This window comes from Trachemys scripta, chromosome 8 (genome assembly GCF_013100865.1).
Source record: "Trachemys scripta elegans isolate TJP31775 chromosome 8, CAS_Tse_1.0, whole genome shotgun sequence".
NCBI lineage: Eukaryota > Metazoa > Chordata > Testudines > Emydidae > Trachemys > Trachemys scripta.
In genome coordinates, this window is record NC_048305.1 from 102,898,548 (window position 1) to 102,921,255 (window position 22,708).

The 22,708-nt window shown below is 47.8% G+C and overlaps 1 protein-coding gene across 3 annotated transcripts in view; it reads right to left on the reverse strand.

The window, feature by feature from the left end:
- Nucleotides 1-8,554: 8,554 nt before the first annotated feature.
- Nucleotides 8,555-22,708, reverse strand: part of LOC117881607 (cytochrome P450 4B1-like) — a 21,653-nt gene continuing 7,499 nt past the window's right edge. For 2 of the 3 annotated variants that reach the window (XM_034779061.1, XM_034779059.1), the window contains exons 7-11: nt 20,001-20,191; nt 19,495-19,628; nt 15,267-15,331; nt 14,336-14,418; nt 8,555-12,459 (exon numbers count right to left, since the gene is read on the reverse strand). In XM_034779061.1, coding sequence (XP_034634952.1) covers nt 12,291-12,459; nt 14,336-14,418; nt 15,267-15,331; nt 19,495-19,628; nt 20,001-20,191 — 642 coding nt within the window. In that variant the 3' untranslated portion in view covers nt 8,555-12,290. Of the gene's footprint in view, nt 12,460-14,335; nt 14,419-15,266; nt 15,332-17,282; nt 17,407-19,494; nt 19,629-20,000; nt 20,192-22,708 lie in introns of those variants that run through there. The other variant, XR_004646828.1, reaches the window with a different exon arrangement.

Sequence of the window (22,708 nt, forward strand, 5' to 3'; positions counted from 1 at the left end):
TATACGCTCCCCACGCCCTGGCGGTGGGCATGTCCTCCGTGGCCGGATGGTATCTGGGGCAAGCGCTGGCCAGCGCGGGAGTGTGTGTGGCAAAGTGGCTCGAAAAGTTTTTGGTCCCGGTTCAAACCAATGAAAAGCCAGCAGTAAAACCCCATCCATTGTTGGTTTGTATACCCACAGCAGTCAAACAAACATCCCCTGAGCCTCTCCTTATCACTTTATTACACCTGCTAGAATGAATAGATTAAAAGGGGCGGGGGAGGGGAGGAAGGGGAGAGAAACCATAAGAATCCTGCAGAAAACTGCGTTTTGGGATTGTTAATTATTCTCTGGGGTCTCTAATCTTTAACTGGCAAACAGCATCAGTAACTGTCTTAAACCTCCTCCTGGAGCATGCTGATAATAAACCATCTGCATGGAGGAGCCAGTTATCTGCCCTCCTCCAGCCGCCAGTGACACGGCTGGAGCAGGAGATAATGAATGTGCGGCATGTAATAATGACACGTCTTTGGCGATTATCGGGCTGATACCTAACCTTTTAGCTCCATTGTTTGCCGTTCCAAAACAATAAAAAAAAAAAGAGAGGGGAATATTCGGTACTAAACACACAGCCCGGTTTCCCTAAGTGCCGCGCTGCCACCTCATTAATGCCAACGGAGCTGGCTCAGTCTGTGTTTTTAACTGGATTTATGGCACCGTGAGCCCCCTCCCACCCCCATTAATAAATTGCCATTTGATTGTGCAGTCGTCGTCGTCATGGCAATGCAGAGAGAGTGCCGGGAAAGTAGAGAAATGTCATCGTATTCAAGGGAGTCATTTGGGGTGAACACTTGAGCGATTAGATCTTTATCTCGCCCGGCTGACCGCTTCTCACCCTGGTTTTCTTCTCCTCTAGAAGCCGTTGAACGTTGGTTTCAGAAAGAGATGAAGTGCTGTTTAATGTCCTGTGAGCACGCAGGCATCCAGACGCTCACAGTTTTAAGGCTAGAAGAAGGGACCATTGGGTCATCTGATCAGACCTCCTGTATGGCCCAGGCCAGAGACTGTCATCCAGCTGCCCCTCCATTGAGCCCATCGATGAACCAGACATTAGCGTTTTTCGATGTCGTGCAAGAAGCACTGGTCTTGCTGCAGGCAAATCTACAAGTCAAGGCAAGTTTGGTCCACGTTGGCTGCAGGAAAAGGCTGTAAATTGGCTTTTAAAACGCTATTCACCTCATGCCTCTTCCGCAGTAATGAAAACTGCTGGCACCGCTTACCAGAGCGGGCTGGAAACTTTCAAGACGTTGATCGCAAATGGAAATTGTTGTGCAACAAAATGTTCTCTGACCGGCTTTCCTTATCAACTGTTATTTCTAAATATAACGCCTTTAATCCAAACGCTGGGGGAGATCGACAGAGAGATGCAATGGCAGCATTGAAAGGAACAATCAACAATGAAAATTAACACGGTGATCCTGGCGCACAGAGCGTTTCATCGGAGGATCTCCAAGCGCTTCACAACCAGGCATCCACTCAGCCCCATAGCATGGCTGTGAGGTAGCGAAGTGCTGGCTGTTCCCTAGATAATATGGACACACCAGAAAGAACCCGCGTTCACATGGTGAGTCAAGAACAGAACTCAGGAGCCGTGACTCCTAGTCCCCTGTTCTACACCCTAGACAGCAATGCCCTCCTTGCACACCCAGCCGCACGTTGAAAGAACCATGAGGAAGTTCTTAGTTCTCTCTTTTAATCTTAGTTTTCACATTTTAAGCCAACCTGTTGCTCCTGACTATTAAAGGGGCTGGCTGGGTTGGAAGCTGATGGCTGAGTGAAGGGAAAACAACCCTAAATAAATTATGGCAGAGGGGCCTTTCACAGCAAGAATTTCCCCATATCTGTAGGTACCCAGATCAACCCAAACCACAGAGTCCTTTTATGGAGCCAGATTTTCCGCTGAGGATCTTGCCCATTATTCTTCCCTTGTTCCAGCTGGACACAGCTGGCAATCTCTGCAAGTGACGGCAGGCCTCTGTTTAAGTTACCCGTGCTCAGAAAGAGTGGTAACCTCCTCTCTGCTAACCATTGACTGGAGTCTAGATGCCCCGTTCCCAAGCAGAGCAGCATACGTCGCTTCCTTTCCGCACAAAGGATCACTGTCAATTTCTTTAACCTGCCTGTTAAGGAAGGTGTCTGTCCCGTCTCCAGAGATCCCTCAGCCTGGGTCCTTTCTGAATAAGCCCTGCAAATTATCACGATATGCCACTGAGTCACTGTGAGATATAAACACACTCGCCAGCTCAGGCTGGGTCAGTATTTGGCTGGGCAGCCTCAAAGGAAAACCCAGGGTGATGTTGGGGCACTGTAGTCCCAGATGGTGCTTCTAGGTGAGGATATAGGTTGGAAACTCTTCCTGATTCTTGCCATTAAAATCATCCCAGGCCATCACTGTGCCGTTGGAAGTTAGCCCCTCGCTATGAGGTCGAAAGCTGTGACAGCGAGTCATCTTAGATGTGTGTTTTATGCCTTTTGTAGGAATCAGAGATGGAGTGAGATGATCGCTGAGGAACTCAGATCCAGATATAGAAAGTTAAAGGCCAGAAGGGACCATTAGGCCATCTACTATAATCTTCTGCAGAACACAGGCCAGAGAATTGCAATTGTCAATTCCTCTACCTGGAGGTGAAACATGCATCTCAAATGGCTCGTGAATCAATCACAAACTGAGCCTGACCTGGGTGAATGTTCCTTCTTCGTGACTATCCACAAAACCATTTGGACCAAGCCAGTAAACTGTTCTCAAGCTGACAACTTTGATCGTTTGCTGTTCGCAATGTGTGATTGGTCATCTATGTCATGTGGTATTATTTCTGCACCCTGACGGGTGACTGGAACGCCTTATCCCCGGGAACAAGGATTGCAGGAGGGTGAATTCCATTGATCATGAACGAACACCCTTGGTTTTGGGGGAAGGTAGATGTTAATATGAAGACCAGCCTTTCTCTCAAACAGTCATATGATCACAAACCCGTGGGTGTGAACGTCCCCCACGAGCAAAGCAGAACAAGCAGCGAAATGGTTAAATCAAAGAGCTGAATGTTGGCAAAATGCTGTTTCTGCAGGATCCAACCAGCTCTGCCATTTGCTGCGTGAAGAAAATGTGCTTCATGCCAATTACCCAACAGTCCCTGCTGCATGTCCCATAGGGGACAGCAGAGCAGACGCCTTGGGGTAGAATATTTTCGAAGCAGCTCCCCAGTAATATATTTTCAAAGGCTTCCAGTAACTGGTTCGGCTGCCCCTGCCTCTCATCATTTAGCCCTTTGAAAATCTACCCCTCCTTATCTAATTCCATCCACCCTGCTGGGAGAGTCGGGTAAAATGAAAAGAAACCAGGATGAGAGGGAGGCCTGCGGGTAGCCCCCTGAGCTGGAGTCTTGCAGTCCATCAGGAAAACCGTTTCCATGTTATCAGCACAGCTGACTCACTGGGAGGCGGACTCTCGGATGGTGCAAAGGGGCAGAGGAGACAGAAAAGAGTCTCACACCAAAGGGGACGAATAGGTAATAAACTGCAAAAGTCTCATGAAAATACCTTCCTTTGCTTTGCAGGCTGCAGACGGAGAAAAAGGGCCAGGTTCTAATCTCTAAGATCCAGCGTAACCTCCCGGATTTTAGGGGCGCTACTCCAGATTGACGCTGGGGTCAGAGAGATCAGAATCCACACTTGACTCTTAAAAGGCAGATTCTGCCCCCCCCATCCGCTACCAAAAAAATAATTAAAAAAGGCATACACTGCATGTGTGCCGCTGCAATACTAAGGCATAGATAACTCAGAAATGGCCAAGACACTCTGAATAGATAGAAGGAAAGGCACTCCGTCGTTGTTTTGCAGTTAGAACTTTATACGTGGAATAAGAACAATGTATTGGCTTTGTGACCTAGTGGAAGGGGCAGTGGGCTGAGAGTCAGGCAATAAGAAATAAGTTAAATAAGGCATTGTGCTGGCTCATCACACAGGAACGAATGTTGCTCTTCATCGCCACAAACAGATCACAAATGTCTCCGATTGATTCGCTGTTCAAAATGGTACCACATTTCCCCACGACACTTTTCTTGCTTGTATTTGAGCTGTGATCTACTGTAGTCCCAGATCGGCGCATAAACCATATGCATCGTTTCTCTCCCTCGACTGGACATGGGGTAACTCTTTAATGGGGTTTTTCATATGACTGTTCAGAGAGAAAGAGTGAGGTTTAAACGCACGCTCCGTGAACATTGGGATAGCTGAGTTGACATTTTGATTTGCATGAGGATTTACGCTATTGAAATGCAGTCGCACAAAGCCTCCGACAACATAAGCAAGCACAGGGTATGAAGAAGGCCAAAATGAATTGATTTAAAAATTCAAATGAATAATTATAGAACTATGCGATATTAGCCCAATATTGCTATATGAATTCACTGACAAGAGGACTCTTTTTCAGTCTATCTGAATCTCTCTGCTGCCACCTAGTGTTACATTTTTATATAGCAACACAAAACTGGAATATTTTCAGGGAAGGCAAAAGTATTTAAACCTATTTTAAACCTCCAGTTACAATCCTGGTGGTGGACTGGGTACTTTTCCTCCTCCTCTCTGAGTCAGAGCTGAACCAGTGCCCCAGCAATAATGTCAGGGACCCTGGACTCACTAATTTGCTGAGACAAACAGATTCCGACCAATTTGTTCTTTTATGGCATTTTTTCTCAGGAGTCGGGGATTAATCTGAGTGTCTTCGATCAGTTCCAGTTTGGCAAATCTCATCTGCCTATTGAAAATATCTTCTGCATGTTGTGATGAGATACATATTCTTTCACATCTTTAGGCAGACGGTTGTGTAGTGTCATTGCTGCTGTATGCTGTTAAACCACCGATGTGCTCCACCCCAGAGACGGTGGCAGGCAATAGCTGGTTGAAGTGATTCCAATGTGGCTTTTTATAATGACTATTCTGACTCATGTTGTAATTTTATTAGCAGACCAAACAATATAACAAATCAAACCAATAAGAACCAAATGTAAGACATACACCTAGGAATAAAAAATGCAGGTCTTACTGATAAGCCAGGGGCTTTATCCTGGACACACTGACTCTGAAAAAGACCTGGGGGCCATAGTAGATCATCAGCTGAGAACATGAGCTGCCTCTAGTGTGACACTGCGGCTGAAAAGGCTAATGTGATCTTGGGATGCATAAACAGGGGCATTTCAAGTAGGCGTCGAGAGTTTCTCCTACCTCTGTATTTGGTGCTGGCGTGACCGCGACTGCAAGACTGTGTTGAATTCTGGTGTCCACGCTTCAAGAAGGATGTTGGAAAAACTGGAGATGATTCAGAGAAAAGCCGCAAGACTGATTGGAAACCAGGCCTTATGATGAAAGACTCAAGTCGCTCAATCTACTTAGCAAAGAGGAAGGTTAAGGAATGACTCAAGCAGTCTAGAAGGACCTACATGGAGAACAGAAATTGAACTCAGCAGACAAACATCTAACAACCAATGGCTAGATGTTGAAACCAGAGAAATTCAGCCCTGAAATAAGATGTACATTTTCAAAATGAAGGCGATTAACCATTGGCTATCTGCAAACATCATTTCCCTAGGTTTGATTGTGTTACTCCTCTGCATCCCTCCACTGGCCTTCTACCACATCAGACATAAGCTATTTGTCTTCATTTTCAAGGCCGTTCTGGGCTTACCCCCACCCTTCCTTTCATCTCTGATTCAGTGACAAGAGGTAATCTCCCATCTCCAATCGTCAGGATTGTTACATTTCCAAACCCTTCCTTCCCTTTGTGCTTTCTCGCGTGCTGCTCCTCACGCTTGGGAGGAGCTCCCCATAAACATCTGCAAAACTAACTCCTCCTACTTCTTCAAATCCCCCCCTAAAACTCACCTTTGCTGCGATGCCTACATAAAACTTGACAACTGTCAGGTCACTGGTGTGCTAAGACAGCTGCCTGTCATGCTGACCAATATCGTCTCATTTTTACCTTGTTTCCTCTCCTCTGTCTGTATCCATTTGTTGTCTCTTATTTCCGACTTACATTGTAAGCTCATTGGGGAGAGACTGTCTTTTTTGTTCTAGGTGCTACAGGAATACCAATAAACAATAATAACTGAAGCAACTTACCAAGGGTTGCGATGGATCCTCCAGCACTGGAAATGTTTAAATCAAGAGCGGATATTTTTCTATTTCAAGCCCAGCTCTGAACCTGAAGCAGGATTAACACAGGGAAGTCCTATGGTCTGTGCAGGAGGTCAGACTAGATACTCATCTACGCTAATGAGTAGTTTCTAAGAGCTGGCTGTGTCCTTGTGCATTTTCAACCCTTACAGTCACCAACAGGGCCTGATGAACAGAGAGAGTTTCCAACCCTGGGCTGTTTTAAGTAGAGATTCAGATACCAAGGCCAGAAGGGACCATTGTGATCAGCTAGTCTGACCTCCTGCATTACAGAGGCCATAGAACTTTGCCCGATTAATTCCTAGAGCAGATCTCTTAGAAAAATATCCAATCTTGAGTTATGAATTGTCCGTGATGGAGAATCCACCACGACCCTTGATAAATTGTTCCAATGGTTAATTACCCTCACTGTTCAATAATTAGGCCTTATTTTCAGCCTGAATTGTCTAGCTTCAACTTCCAACCATTGACTCATTTTATACCCTTTTCTGCTAGATTGAAGAGCTGATTGTTAAATATTTATTCCCCATGTAGGTATTTGTAGCCTGTAATCACATTACCTCTTAACCTTCTCTTTGTTAAGCTAAGCTCATTGACTCTATCACCGTAAGGCAGGTTTTCTAATCCTTTAATCATTTTCATGCCTCTTCACTGACCCCTCTCCAATTTACCACCATCCTCCTTAAATTGTGGGCACCAGAACTGGATACAGGATCCCAGGAGCGGTCACACCATTGCCATACACAGAGATAAAAAAATCTCTCTACGCCTGCTCAAAATTCCCCTGTTTAGGCATCCCAGAATGGGCCTGTAACCATGAAATTCAAATCTGGGTGTGAACTCTTTCTTCAAGTTCATCTGGACTCTGGGTGCTGACTTGTGACTGCATTTGCAGAATTACTGAAGATAATGAAAAAATTTGCAGGGGAATGACAGCAAGGGTGAATTTTGCTTTCGTTTTCAGAACAATCACTAATATCTCTGGTTACTCACGATGCTGGGACATATCACAGACTGTCTGGTTGTTCTTCTAGTAGATTGTTGTAAAGGTGCCAAATTCCACATCAGTTTATGCCCTTCCTTTGAGGGAGGCTTGAGAGAAATATAGGCCAAGGCAGAATTCGGCTCTCGGAACTTGACTGCACACAAGTTGTATTGTTTTACTAGACTGGTCTTTCATGCAGCACTTTGTGCTGGGAATGGCCTTCCCTGTCTGGGTGCTTATATAACCCTCAACACTGTCATACTTGAGCACCTCACAATCTCTAGCACTCCTCTGAGGGAGGGAAGTATCATTCCCCTTTTACAGAGGGGAAACTGAGGCACAGGGCAGCTGAAGTCAGTTGCCCAAAGTCACACAGGATGTGAGAGGCAGTGCCAGGAATTAAGCCCTGGTATCCTGAGTGCCTTATCCACTAGGCCATCCTTCCTCCTTATCCCAAGGAGCTCTCCTGCTTCAGACCCCTCAGCTTGAACCAGGACATCAGGAAGCCCAGTCCTGATTCTGATCTGGATCCAGACCTGGCTCTGGGTTTCACGGCTAAAGTGAAGAACCAAACATGAACACCCCTCCACCCATCTTTCTGGAGAAGTTCAGATTTGGAAGCCAGCCTGGATCCAAAAGTCACATCTTAAGCAGATCTCTACTTAAAGAGCCCCACGGTATTCAGAACAGGAGTCCTTGTGGCACCTTAGAGACTAACAAATTTATTAGAGCATAAGCTTTCGTGGACGACAGCCCACTTCTTCGGATGCATTCAATTAGCTGTCCCCCTCCAGTCTCCTCTTGGACACTTCGAACTCCATCTCTGCCTGCCCATTCTTTTTTTGAATACCCCTTCTCTAGGGCACAAGTATATGTTTATAAAATGACCCTCATGATGCTTTATAAAATACTAGACGCTTAGTTAGTGGAGCAGGGAAATATTGCATAGGAGTTGAGTGACCTTTGTACCTAGTGTCCGAAAACTGCTGGACTCGTGATGTCTCTATTTCTTTCAGTTCAGCGTCATGAAGGGTAAAGACGCATCACATGTTCATGGTCAGGGCTCTATTCGTGCCTTAGGACCCAATTTAAACAAAGATAACATTTGAAAAGTTTTACCAAGAGTCTGATTTGGGGACAGGGAGAGATTCCCCATTGATTTTTCAAAAAGAGGCCTAAGTGTCTCATATGCCTTTGAAAATCTTCCCCCCAAATGAATTAGTTCAAGACAGAAAACTCGGACCTTGCCCATGATAAATTAAATTCACCGTTGATTGTCTCCTACTAGGGGCCAAGGAGGTGCTGTCACAAGACAAAGCACTTCTGTAGTTTACACATTAACCTGCAAACCCAAGCAAGATGCAAGTTCTGAAGCATTTCCCACTTTATTCCATTAGCAGCATCCACTGTCGGTTACAGAAATCATCGGCTCAGTTTAGGCCAAAGGTTCTTAGAGCATTGCTTATTTTCAATATCAGGATTAAATCATGAAATGCAGCTCATCTCCTGCAGGGGGCTTTCAGATTACAGCTTTAGAATTGGAGTAAATGAAAGGACTTTTAGCGGGATAGCATGGTGAGATTTCTTATCTATTCCTCCAACGAGGCTTCTAATACTTAAGGAGTGTGGAATAATATTTTAGTCTCTGTCCAGGTGTGAGATACTTAGCTGGAGTCACAGAGCAGGAATTGATTCTCCACTTCTTAAATCTGTCTTGACTCGATGCTTTCCTCACAGGTTAGTCCCAAGCACTAGACACACTGTTTCCCCATCTGGTTTTGGTCCCTGGATTCAGCTGTAGCCAATGGCCTAAAGAAACCTCTGAAGGTGTAGAGATGCCTTTCTCTGATGTAGGGGATGATTCTGCTTGCTAGAAGCTGGGAATGGGCAACAGGGGATGGATCACGTGATGATTCCCTGTTCTGTTCATTCCCTCTGGGGGACCTGGCATTGGCCACTGTCGGCAGAACTAGATGGACCTTTCGTCTGACCAAGTATGGCCGCTCTTACCTATGTTATTATATTCTGCCTCTTACTATGGAGCTGTCAGTCCTTGGCTTTGCTGAACAAGGTCTGAGAGGAGCATTGAACTTTCAGCCTGGGCCTTCCCCCTGAGTCTGCTTTGTCAGCTACGTACTGCCTAGTCTAGTGGCTGGATTTAGCTCTGTTACATTGAACCTCCCGTTCTATTGGTCTGTTATCTTCTAGGAATTTTCTCTCCGACTTCTTCCAAAAGCCTCTGCCGACTGCCCCCAAAGCACCTCTTCTCTTTATCCACTTGGCCCCAGAACACTGTTCAGTGCAGAAAAGGGTTTTGAACAAAGACCCCTTTAGTTTGTTGTGGGAAAGGAGCAAATGGCCTTGCTTTATCTAGGAACATTCTGCTCCTTAGTTCTGTGCAGGACAAGCTGCCTTGTAAAAACAGGTTCATACTAAATCCAGGCCCATTTCAGCAGAAAGCCTATGCAGCTCTCATTTCCCCAGTTTGAAGCCTACGTGCCTAACCTGTAATGGGTTTGATTTAGATCCAAGCGTGATTCTGCAGAGACAAGAGCCTTTACAATAGAAAAAACGGACAAACGTGTTCCTATTCATAAGGCCCCACAGCCAGCCAGAGAGAGAGAGAGAACCTTGGTCATAATGCTCTCCTACATCCAACCAGGAGCTGTCGTGTCTCCCATGCATTCACGCCAGCAGGGAGAATGGCTGAAGAGGTTCACAGCTACTTAACGGGGCAGTCCCACTGTAACAGTCAGTGCCCCTAAGGTATTAGGATTCATTCTATGCCTGCATGGATCCCCCTTCACTGTCTGTGGTGCCTTTATGGGCATAGTCCTTCTCATGGACACTTTGGGGCTATCTGGAGCAGTGACCCCATCTGCTCTTTCTTTTCTTAGGGTAAGAGAGTCTTTCATATCTTGGGACATTCGGGCAACACCGACATCCCTGCAATAATGGCCACATCCAAACCAGAACGAGAGTTGGACAACATCCTGCTCGTTATAGAACTAGAGAGGAGAAACATAAAGCCAACAGCAAGTTGTTGAACTGGCTTTCCTCTAGGCATGGGCTAGGGAAGGTGAGTGACAAAGGTCGCAGATGGGTAGATGTGAATATTGCATATTAGGGTTTGCTCAGTTTACAGCTCACAGCCTGACAAAGATATTTAAAGACCTCTTGACCAATCCACAATCTTTCAGCTGCATTCTACAGGGCATGGCGGTATTCGGGGCATTTGACAAGCTAACCCCCCCTTCCTGCTGAGGTCTGTGTACACGTCCCTTCCTTCTGAATGCAAATTGGTATCTCATCTGGTGATGGGGTGTCTGAGTCTCACCCTGGCAGGCCTTTCCGGCTCCGGGTTGCTTCAGATTTTTCATTCAAAGGCACAGCGTCAGAGATCGCATGGGCATAAGAATGCACAGAATGTTGCTAATCCGCAAAGGGGCAGAGTTAGCTATTACATTCTCCAACTGCAGGACCCAAAGTCTGTCGAAGTCAATGGGAAGAGGACTTTCATCGACAGACTTGGGATCAGCTCCAAGTGAGGAGGGAATTGCTGCATCTTTCCCTGGGCTGGAAGGGAGCTGTCTTGATGCAATTGCTACATTGGAGGGGCAGATTCCAAGGGTGAATGCACAGAGAGAACCCTCAATATCTGTCTAGCGTAAATGATATGACAAAGAAGCTCTACTCTGGGGATCGTGTAAGCATCCATCCTGGATTAGAAGGGGAATTAGGGGTATCTTGGCTCCAGCTGAGTGACTTTTGTGGGCCAATGAGAGCTGTGTGTGTAGTCTGAAGGCAGCCTACATGGGTCTTTGATTGTCCATGTTTCATCGTGTCGGTGTTTACATTACAGAGAGCTCTGAGCCAAGATCTGAGCAGCCTCCACTGGAAGAAAGTTCAGATTTGGAGCAAAAATTTTAACTGGCCTCTATTTCTGAGGTAGGCCAAACCAAAACTCCAGAGCTTCAGTGGGTAGCAGTGTTCACCCACCTCTCAACTGGGAGACTTGGCCCAGCTCACACTTCAGTCTTCCCAACCAAGCGTTGATGTTAATAGGGGATGAGAGTGGCCTTGGCGGAGGAATTCACACCTTTGTTGTTGATGTTTAGCTGGAGCCAGCTCTCGGCAAGGCTGGGTGGATAGGTGATCAGTGCAAAATAGACCAATGTGCTACCATGTGGGGATAAGTGTTGGGCTCAGTCTACCCTGGAGGTTAGGCATTAGTGAAAATTGCAGTGCACCAGTGTAAATTGTGTCTACGGGGTTTGCACTGGTGCCTAAAATCCCAGTGTAAGGAGGCCTTAAACCCCAGCTAGATCACTGGCTCTCATAGGATGGGAGCTGAGGCGACACTTGGCCGTGGTCTACAGTGGGCGGGGGGGAGGGGTCGACCTAAGATACGCAACTTCAGCTATGAGACTAGCGTAGCTGAAGTTGACGTACTTAGATCTACTCACCGCGGCACCTTCACAGTGCTGAGTCGACTGCTGCCGCTCCCCCGTCCACTCCGCTTGCGCCTCTTGTGGCGGTGGAGTACCGTAGTCGACGGGAGAGCGCTCGGGGATCGATTTATCGTGTCTAGACTAGATGTGATAAATTGACCCTTGATAGATCGATTGTTACCCGGCGGGTAGCGTAGACCTGCCCAGGACTCCTGTGGAGGAAGGAGAGCTAGCTCTGTGCAGTGCTGCCCTCTACAGTTTGCATTAGGGAACAGATGTGAAATTGCACTCAAAGCTCTGCTCATGCTCTCAGTACACAGCGTGAGGGGCTGCAGAAAGGGGAGACGTGCTGCCTTCGACCCTGCATTGCTCGGGTCACTGACAGGCAAGAGTGCTCCTTAGCTAGGGATGAGGCGCTTGGGATGCTTTACTCCCATATCCAGGTCTCCTCCCAGCACTGCGCTCACTCCAGCTCTGGGGATGGGGAGGGCCCCAGAGAAACCAGCTGGTGCTGAGAATTCAGGAAAGGTTGTGGAACAGGTTGGCTGAAGTGGGGCTATCCCGTGAAACACCCATTGATTGCATTCCCTGGCAAATGAGCCGATCCTCCCGATCCTCCGATATGGAGCTCCATGGTTTCTGCGGTGTCAGGGAAGTTTCCTTAAGAGCAGGTGGATCCCACTGCTGGACTTGAGGACAACCTGAGGTATTTCCTTGGGCGGTTTGGCTGGATCAGGAGACAGCTCAAAGCGGAGCAGAGTCAGGGCGAGAGCCACTTTCAGCTCGTTCATGGCAAACTGCTTCCCGATGCAGTTCCTGGAAGAGGGAGGGGAAGCCTATAAGGACGTATGCTCTTGCTTAGAAATCAACTTTCATTCACAAATCTATCCCGAAGCACTTTGCTAGCTGAGTGAACCAACCCAGCTCTTTGGGTCGGTGACCTTTTCTCAGGTGTATGTACAGCAGCTAGCACAATGGGGGCCTCATCGCAGCAGGGGCTTTCGGCTGCTACTGTAATAGATAGCCTAGACAAATCCCTTCACCCATCACTATAGTGCTGCCACTGCTGGGTTAAAACATAGCAGCTGTTTAATAGCGCACAGCAACGTTACCAGGCAGTTTTGGGACAGGTGTGAAAAATGCTCTTTCCCATTGAACCTGCGAGGAGATCCATACAGTTACTCCCCCACTCCAAGAGATTTTTCCAAGCCACATATATCAATTAGGCAGCTAGCTCCCATTGGCTTTTAATGTGCTTAACTGCCACACACTTGTGCATGCACTACCTCCCCCTACAAGTGATCCAGAATTCAGTCCCACGAGTGATGGCTCTGGAGTTGCTCTGTAATAATTTAGGGCGCTGGTGTGCTGATCGGATTAGTGCAGGGGTTCTCAGACTTTTGTACTGGTGACCCCTTTCACGCAGCAAGCCTCTGAGTGCGACACTCCCTTATACATTAAAAACACCTTTTTATATATTTAACACCATTATAAATGCTGGCTGCAAAGCGGGGTTTGGGGTGGAGGCTGACAGCTCGCGACTCCCCATGTAATAACCTCGCAACCCCCTGAGGGGTCCCGACCCCCAGTTTGAGAACCCCTGGATTATTGGGACATTTACTATGCAAATATATTGGGTGCCACTGAATAGGGGGCGGTGGGGAAAGCCAAGCAGGAAGGCAAAAGATAAGCCACTTCTCCCCCAAACACTTTGGTGTTAAGAGACAATGCCAGGAGAGGAAAAGGTCCGTGAATGCAGGAGATCAAAAGAACAACGGTGTGTTAAAAAAGGCACACTCTTCTGAGGGGGTGAATTGTTCGGGGGACCCAGGCTGAGATAGGCACCTGCAAGGGTGACAGAAAAAGTGAGACCTGCTTAGGACCCATCAGGCAGTGGTAAGCCTTTAGGTGAGATAGACATGGGTGTAGACTGTTGGCTGTTTTGAAATCTTTTCTCTCTAAGTGCTTTCTTCTGACTGTTAAATAATCCGTGCTTTGGTTGTCAGAAGTCTGGCTGGTCGCTGTAAACCACTGGTCACAGACTCCCGAAGGGAAGAACTGCAGGTGTCTGAACTCGGTTGGACCTGGTGGGTCCTGTTGGGCCTGGTCTGAGAGGGGAGAATTGCACAATTCCAACCAGGAGAGGCCCGAGGCCTAAGACCTGAGGGGTTCGCTCAGAGACCCCAAAGGGGCCGGGGGTGCAGCTAGCTCACCGTGGCACCGTGCCTCTACCAAACGATTGTGGCATGTCAATTACACTCCTTTGGAGATGTAAGGAGACTTTAAACCCCGGCTAAATCATTGGCTCTCACGCAATGGGAGCTGAGGCGACACTTCGGTCTCCTGTGGGGGAAGGAGAACTAGCTCCATTGCAGTGCTGCTTAGGGAACGGATGTGAAAACTGCACTCAGAGCTCCATCCATCACAGTCCTTTGGAGTCAGGCCACTCCAGGGGACGGCTCAGTGGGCATTGTGAAGCAGAAACAGGAGAGGCCAGAGAGTTCAATCACTAAGAAGGAACCTCTGGTTTGGTGCATTCCCGTAACTCCCCCACTTGGAAGACACAGCAGTATGCACACAGCAGTATGCAGCCAACTTGTTAGTGTTCAGTGGGTATTAGCAACATCCTGGCAAAATGTATTGCTTTGTTTTCAGCTGACCCCACCCACAGAGTGAATGAAATATCCCCCACCGTGCTCCAGCTGCGAAGGGCAGGAAAGCATGGGAATGCCTCTTGGACAAGTTCTCTGGTGAAAACCTCATGGGATCAAACACCTGCGGGAAGAGAGTTCAAAGGTCTGTGGCAAAGGTTTTTAGTTCCCAAATTACAGCGTTGCTTGGTTTGACGCCAGCAACTTTATAGAATCAGACAAGGTGCATTTGACAACATTGCCCCCCTCAGCTTAGGCACAAGATGCGATTTCAGAGTCAAATGTGAGGTCAGTTTCAGCCCAGAGTCTGTTGCGGTAGCCCTAACACAGGGGAGGAGGTGCTGAGGTGGGAACTCTTCTAGGACAGCCGCAGTGCGAAGGGGCAGTGATCTCCCCTCCCATAAGGGGCCAGCACAGCCCAAAATGTGAGCTGTGTTAACCGGGGAAATGCAGTCACCCTGTAAGCTGGGGAGGTGCTGCCGTAACACATCCCCGGTGCAGCCCCCTACCTAAAAAGTGAGCCCTTGTGCTGGAACCAGAGCACTACTGCCCCTCACCCACAGCTGCCAGGAGACTGGCAGGAGTTGCTGGTACAACCAAGAGCATCATCTGCTACATTTGCCCAAAACGCTGTGAATCTTCATTCCACCGGACGTACATGTGTAAAAACAGACCATTCCACACCCTACTCTGTCGCTCTATGATACTCAAAATCTTTAGGACAACCTCCTTTTTGCAGATCTATCGCACCTTTCATCTGGACCGACGCTACTTGAATAAGATTGCAAAACACCTCGGTAAGGTCAATATTATCCCGGCTTTACAGCTGGGGAAATGGAAGACGAGAGAAGTAAGAAATGTCTTGCTCAAGGAAGTATGTGGCAGAGGCAGGGAAAGCACCCATCTCCCTTGGTACCCAGTCCTTTGTTTTAACTACGTGACCACCTCTTCTTTCTGTAAAGTTAAAAGTACCTCTGGATCTTGCCATACAGCTGGGTTCCTATGAAGAGAATAAATATTCACGGCAACCAGAGACCCTGTAAGAAAAATGAGAAATAAGAAAATAAATAGGTTTGTCTCTAAGGTGCCACAAGGACTCCTCGTTGTTTTTGCTGATGCAGACTAACACGGCTACCACTCTAAAAAAACAAATGTTGGTGACCTCCCAGGGCAAACATCTATTCAGCACAACATGCTATCCTGTTAAAGGCCCTTAATCTTCTTAACCAACACACTTGCTGACTGAGAAATACCTTGAGTCATTTCTACATACATATTTGCACTCCCTTTAGTCCTGCAGCGGCAATGTTAAACTATGGGAGAATGAACTGGGTTCTATTCTGGCTCATGTATCGTCAGCAAAAGTGACAGGTCTCAAAATGTAATTGTAAGTGGGGAATCATCATTGAGCTGTGGGTTTCTAGTGGGGTCCCACAAGGCCCTACACTATTTAACAATTTTATCAATGACCTGGCAGAAAAAATAAAATCATCACGGATAAAGTTTGCAGATGACACAAAGATTGGGGGAGTGGTAAATAACAAAGAGGACAGGTCACTGATTCAGAGTAATTTGGATCGCTTAGTAAACTGGGCACAAGCAATCAATAGGCTTTGTAATACAACTAAATGTAAAAGTATACATGTAGGTACAAAGAACACGAGCCACTCTCACAGGATGGGGGACTCTATCCTGGGAAGCAGTGACTCTGAAAAAGATTTGGGGGTCATTGTATGTAGATAATCAGCTGAGCAAGAGTTCCCAGTGTGATGCTGTTGCCAAAAGAGCGAATACGTTCCTGAGACGCATAAACGGGACTCTTGAGTAGGAGTAAAGAGGTTATTTTTACCTCTATATTTGGCACCAAGAGATCACTGCTGGAATCCTGTGTTCATTTCTGGTGTTCACAATTCAAGAAGATTGTTGATAAATTGGAGAGGGTTCAGAGAAGAGTCATAAGAATGGTTAAAGGATTGGAAAACCTGCCTTATAGTGATAAACTCAAAGAGCTCCATCTATTTAGCTTAAGAATGAGAAGGTTAAGGGGTGATGTGAGTACAGTCTAGACTCCATAAGTACCTACACGAGGAACAAATATTTAATTCTGGGCTCTTCAATTTAGCAGAGAAAGGTAAAACACAATCCTGTGGCTGGAAGTGGAAGCTAGATAAATTCAGACTGGAAATAAGGTGTAAATAATTAACCACTGGAGCAATTGGCTTCTCCATCACTGACAATTTTGAAATCCCGATTGGATGTTCTTCTAACAGATAATCTCTAGGAGTTATTTTGGGGAAGTTCTCTGGCCTGTGTTATACAAGAGGTCAGCCTACATGATCACAGTGGTCCTGCAGGAATCTGTGACTCTGTCAGGTGAGTTCGGAGTGCAGAACCTATGTTACTAGAAACGATGTAATGGCAGTAGTAAACGGCATTGTAATATATTAATCTTCAGCATTGGTGGAGAGAAAGAACTTGGAACGCCACAATACTATTTTTACAGTCACTTGTGACACAATCACTTTACGTTCAGGGTGAGATTTTCACAGCTCGCACAACTGCACACTTACATTTTTGGCTTGTGAAAGTGGAGGGGGGGTGATCTGGCCCTTAGTGGATTTAATCTTTTTTATTGAGCTTATGCAATAACTAAACTCTCTTTTTAAAAAAAAAATTACACTCACCAGCCATGCACAGGCGCCTTATAGAAGTGATCCAAATTCCATTGAAACAGGTGGGAAAAAATCCCATTGTCTTCAAGGGTCTTTGGATCAAGATTGGTGATTTAGCAGGTGCACACCAGATGATGCAATACAATATAATCGATGAGCAGATTATCAACAGAGTCAATAGATTTTGCGTCAGAAGCAGGGAATGGTTAGAAGATTGGGCAAGAGCACCTAATGATTAGGGAAGAATGATTGACATGCTGGCTGTACTTTGAACCTAGAAGAACGGACTGCAGTTAAAGCCAAGTAACTGACCTACCTCAGGTGAATATTTCACTAGCACAGTTATTGGGGCAAGGGTAACTTCTCCCCTCTCACCTCCTGCGGTGTGTTTATTGCATGAATTAGTAAAACCAGAAGGAGATGGCAACATGACCCCATGCCTACAAACCAAAGAAATAGACAAGACAGACGCAGGGTGGGGGAAGAACACACAAGGAGAGGAAACAATGTGATGACAGCAAACAAACACATTAGTTCCATGATTGTATTGATTGATTGATTTGCGGGGAGGGGTTAGTTAGGAAGGGACCAGTGAAATGGAAGGAAGAGGGGTCGGGGGGCAGGGCAGAGGAGAAGTGAGCAGGAGGGGCAGACGGGGCCCCTCCTGTTCAGGGGTGAGGAGACCGAGAGGAGGAAGAGTGCAGAGAAAGGCAGAGAACATTCTCCAGCTTTGACTGGAATGTCCAAAGGTCCTTGTTTTGGCAGCTTCTGGTCCTACTGGCTTGCGTCTCTAGCTGGCTGCTCTGCAGTTCTCCCCCAAGGCCACGTGATGGGGGAAGGGGAGGCACTGCCTGGATTCTAGTGATAGAATGTGCGTGTGTATAGTGGGTTCCCCTGCACAGTTCTGGGTCTGGGGGATGCTGGGCTGGGCCCCATTTCTCCCTCTCCTCACTAGTGCAGCAGTCCCTGACGTAGTGCTACCCAACGGGCAAGTGGAGATAAAGCCAACAGTCCCCTATGTGCAATGTATTTTCCTGCAAGTTCCCTGCTCTTTTGTGGGTGCCAGTAGAACTGGCGTTGCAAGCCATACGCCTGGGACAGGACAGCATGCGCTGGCCATGGGCATTGCAGGCTGGAATTAAATGCCATGCTCTGTTTGTTTGCTTTCTGATTGTTGAATGCTTTGGTTTCCACTCACGTAGCATTTTTCAGTTGGCAGAATCATACCCATCTCACTGAGTGAAGAGAGGAGAGGCAACTGGAGAATTTGGTAAGAGCAAGACAAGGTGGGCAGGACACTATGCCAGGAAGTACAGGGTGAAATTTACCATGATGTCCTAAATGGTCTATTTTATTCAGCCAAGGTTTGCTTAGGTAACACAACCCCTAAAGACCTCCATCATTCCCAACATAACAGAAGATAGCAATGATAGGGGTACTCAGTGTGTAAATCTCCTGGGCCTACCCAAAGTGCATTGAGTCAATGAGAGTCTTTCCATTGGCTTTGAAAGGCTTTGAATCCAGCTCTATAACTGTTATTCCCATAAAGCTCTCTGCCTTTATTGAGTCAATGAGACCATGACATGAGCAATCCCGGCTCAGTCCTACAATGTACGGCCAAGCAGTCTTGTGATGTGATCTTGTCCGATCTCACAAGCTAACACAGCTCAGTCCTAGAGGTAGTAGAATAGTTCAATGCAAATAATATTAGTTGCACATTAGGGTGCACTCTCTCTCTTTCTTGTCCTCCCCGCATTGAATGATTATTAGTAATAAAGATTTCCATTAGATTGTAAGCTCTTCTGGGCAGAGACTGCCTCAAATCATATGGATATGTATAATGTCTCATGTGTATGCAAAGTGCCTAGCAAATGGGACTTCCTTCTTGGTTGGTGCTTCTGTATACCTCCAATATACAAATAATAAACAATAAAAAACAATATCTGGGATTTTCAAATGAGTTTAAGGGAACTGGGCACCCAAATTCCATTCAACTCCAGTGAGATTGGGGTGCTTAATTCCCATAGGCTCATTTGAAGCTCTCAGCCAATATTAACAACATTCAGCCAACTCTGGCTGGAGTTGAGATGGGAGATCACTAAGGCATGCATGTGTGAAACAATGGTTGCACTGATTCAAAGCATCCCCTAGATGGACTTAGTTGGCAGGACTCCCATGGAATTTCAGGAGGAAACTGGCACTGCTATTATAGGGCAGGCAGCAGTCCTAGGTACCCTCCCTAGAGTGAATCGCCCCAGGGCTCAGTGAGACAGGTTGGTACAGGAAAGTGCAATTTGTAATGGACATTCAAAGAATCATGTTACAATTTACAATGAAGACCGAATAGGCCATGGGAGCACCACAAACCGCTCAACATTTCCTAGATCTTCACTTGGATGTCACAGGAGAAGTTCTTCCACTCTGGTTGACATGAACTACATTCAGGGCCAAAGTGTGACTTCAATGGGAGTGGCATGTATGTGACTGAATTAGAATTGGGCCCTTAAGAAAGAGGAGGCTAAACAGACCTTCTGGTAAGGTACGTCCATCGGGGAACGTGATGGGTTTGCTGAGCAGTCGGGACACTGTAGGTACTGGAGGGTAAAGGCGAAGGCTCTCCTTGATGCACATGGTGCTGTAAGTCATTTTGCCAAGGTCATCCCTGAAAGCAAGCATAGGTGGAGAGTATGAATGAGTAATGGCCCCTACCACTATGAAAATACTAGCTAGCAGCATCAACATCGGCAAACCAAAGATCTAGAATTGAAATGCCCTGAACACAAGGGAAGTTTGGATTTGGCCTTGGATCTGTCCTTCGTAGCATTGCTATACTGAGTGTTGATCCTTCAGTGCAGAGCTTGTGAAATAGATCCATTTTCAATTCCTCAAACTGAATACCTAAGAAAATAATCCAAAACCAAATTATATTAAACTAGTGAAAAAAACAAGGAGTCCGGTGCAACACATGTTGTTTTTGTGGATACAGACTAACACGGCTACCCCCTGATATTAAACTAGTGAGGTAACATCTCACCACTGAATGGTCTCTCTGTCTCCCAGAATCTCCTTGATCTCTTCCCTGCATCGCTGCTGGTGCTCTGGGTGCAGGGCCATGCAGTACAAGAGCCAGGAGACCCCACTGGCCGTGGTATCGTGACCCTCAAACATAAACGTGTCCACCTCAGCACGTAGGTCTTCATCGGATAATCCAGCTCCATTTTCATCCTAGCAAAGCAGGGAGGTAAATAATCCCCAAACAAGTGTTCATTTCATGAACAATTTTTGGAGTGAAAAAATACACCTTGATTACTGGTGAAGATCCCAGGCTTGATTTGTCTTGTTTACACCAGAGGAAATCAGGTGTCAGTCCACTGAAAGCAACGGAATTATGCAAGTGTCAACCGGGTGTAAGTGAGGTCAGACTCAGATCCATTGAGTACAAAGGCAGGCATTCCCCTTCTAGGATTAGCAAGGCAGCAGAGATGGGCTATGATTCAAGTTACTCATCAACACGGTGTCACATACCAACCTTCAGGGCTGACAAACTGAATATGAGCCAACAATGTGAACCTCTGACCTAGCCCATCCCTGACAGGTGTTTGTCTCAGCAGCCCAGACCACCTGCACAGAGCTAAAACCATTCTGGGGTGCATTAGCAGGAGTGTTGTATGTAAGACACGGGAGGTCATTGTTCCACGCTACTCAGCAGTCGTGAGGCCTCCGCTGGAGTCCTGTGACCAGTTCTGGGCACCGCACTCTAGGAAAGATGTGGACAAATTGGAGGGCGTCCACAGGAGAGCAACAAAAATGATAAAAAGTTCAAAAAACCAGGGGGCTCTTTGAAGAAAGGTTAAAAAGCCTGGGCTTGTTTAGTCTTCAGAAAAGAAGACTGAGGGGGGAATGGTAACAGTCTTCAAATATGTTAAGAGCTGTTATAAAGAGGACGTGGATGAATTGTTCTCCCTGTGCCCTGGAGGTAGGACAAGAAGTAACAGGCTTAATCTGCAGCAAGGGAGATTTAGGTTAGATATTAGAAAACACATTCTAACTGTAAGGATAGCTAAACTCTGGAACAGGCTCCCAAGGGAGGTTGTGGGATCCCTATCACTGGAGGTTTTTAAGAGCAGGTTGGACAAACACCTGTCGGGGATGGGCTAGGCAGAGGTTCCCAACTTGTTTTTGCTGAGACCCCACTTTGGAGATTTATGTCTCATACAAGCCCCACTCTTTCTAAGAAACAGTATTTTTGTAGGGGGTGGCATGCCTGGTACCCAGAGGAGCCAGCGAGGGTCCTCACCATGGAACAGTCGAGGAAGCCTTCAGCTCCCTGCCATGGTCACGCAATCTCTCGGGGCAACAAACTGGGCAGTGCTGAAGGGCCGGAGTCAGGACAGAAGCAGAAAACTGCACCCTGTGAGTACTGGCCCCCTTGCTTAGGGTGACCAGCCATCCCGTTTTTAAAGGAACAGTCCCATATTTAAGCCCTCCTGCAGGTGTCCTGACTTTTTCTTAAAAATGGGCAATTTGTCCCATATTTTCTGTCTCCTCCCCATCAGTAGTGGCGGATCCTGTTGCTGGCCGGATCCCTGCTTGCCAGTCACCTGCCCACCTGCGGTGAGTGAGGGGGTCCAGTGGCCGATGATGGGGGTGGGTGTGCAAGGCTGGTGGCAGGGCAAAGCTGCAGCCCGGGGCCAGCCGCTCCCCATGCTGGTCCGTCAGCACTGCCCCCGCCGTGTGCTGGTTCTTGGCCAGCAGGACCCTGCCCCCCATCCCCTTTCCAGCTGGAACTGGCTGTGCGCTGTGAGCTGTGGTGGCTGGTGAGCGCAGGCAGGCACTAGGCAGCGGCCGGTTACGTGTCTCCTCTGCTGCCCACCCATTGGCCCTTTACGTGCTCCCCCTCTCGCTGTCCTCTCCCTGCTTTGCCCCTTCACCTCCCCGAGCCCCACCGCTCCGCCATATCCCCCCAGCGGGGCGCGTCCCACTCCCAGCGCTGTGCGGAGAACCAGTCCCTGGTCGGACGCTCAGCTTACTAGCAGCCTGGCCGGCAGGCTCCTCCCTTCCTTCCCCCACTGCCTCTGGCTGGGCCAGTGCGCCAGGAAAGCCCAAGACGCTCTGGCCACACAGCGCTGGCATGGGGAAGCCGCTCTGCCCCTCAGCTAAACTCTGGAGTGGCGGGGGCAGGGGGGAGAAGTGATTTCCCAGCCTGTTCGCATCCCCCTGCGGGCGGCGCTGCTCAGGGGGCACTTTGCTCCCCACCGCCCGGAGAGCTGGAGCTAGGGTCGGCTCCAGGATTTCTGCCGCCCCAAGCAAAAAAAAAAAAAAGCCACGATCGGCAGCGGCAGGTCCTTCACTCCTAGAGGGAGTGAGGGACCTGCCGCCCCCGAATTGCCGCAGGTGCCGCCCCTCTCCCTTGGCCGCCCCAAGCACCTGCTTATTAAGCTGGTGCTTGGAGCTGGCCCTGGCTGGAGCAGCAGCAGCACCTGTGCCCGAGCAGCGGCAGTGCCTCCTCCCGTCTCTCACTTTCTTCTCCAGTGCCCCACTGCAGCCCCTCCACGCCGCGAAGCGGCCGGCGCTCTGCCTAGTGCCGGAATGTCTTGAGCTGCTGCCACAGCAGCTTCCCCCCTCCCGCCGCCGAGCCGCGCCGCGCAGGGACCCAGAGCTCCGGCAGCTCCCAGACACCCCGCTCAGGCACCGCTTTTGAAAAATGTGCTATGCTACTGGGGGGGGGGGGGGGGGGGGGGG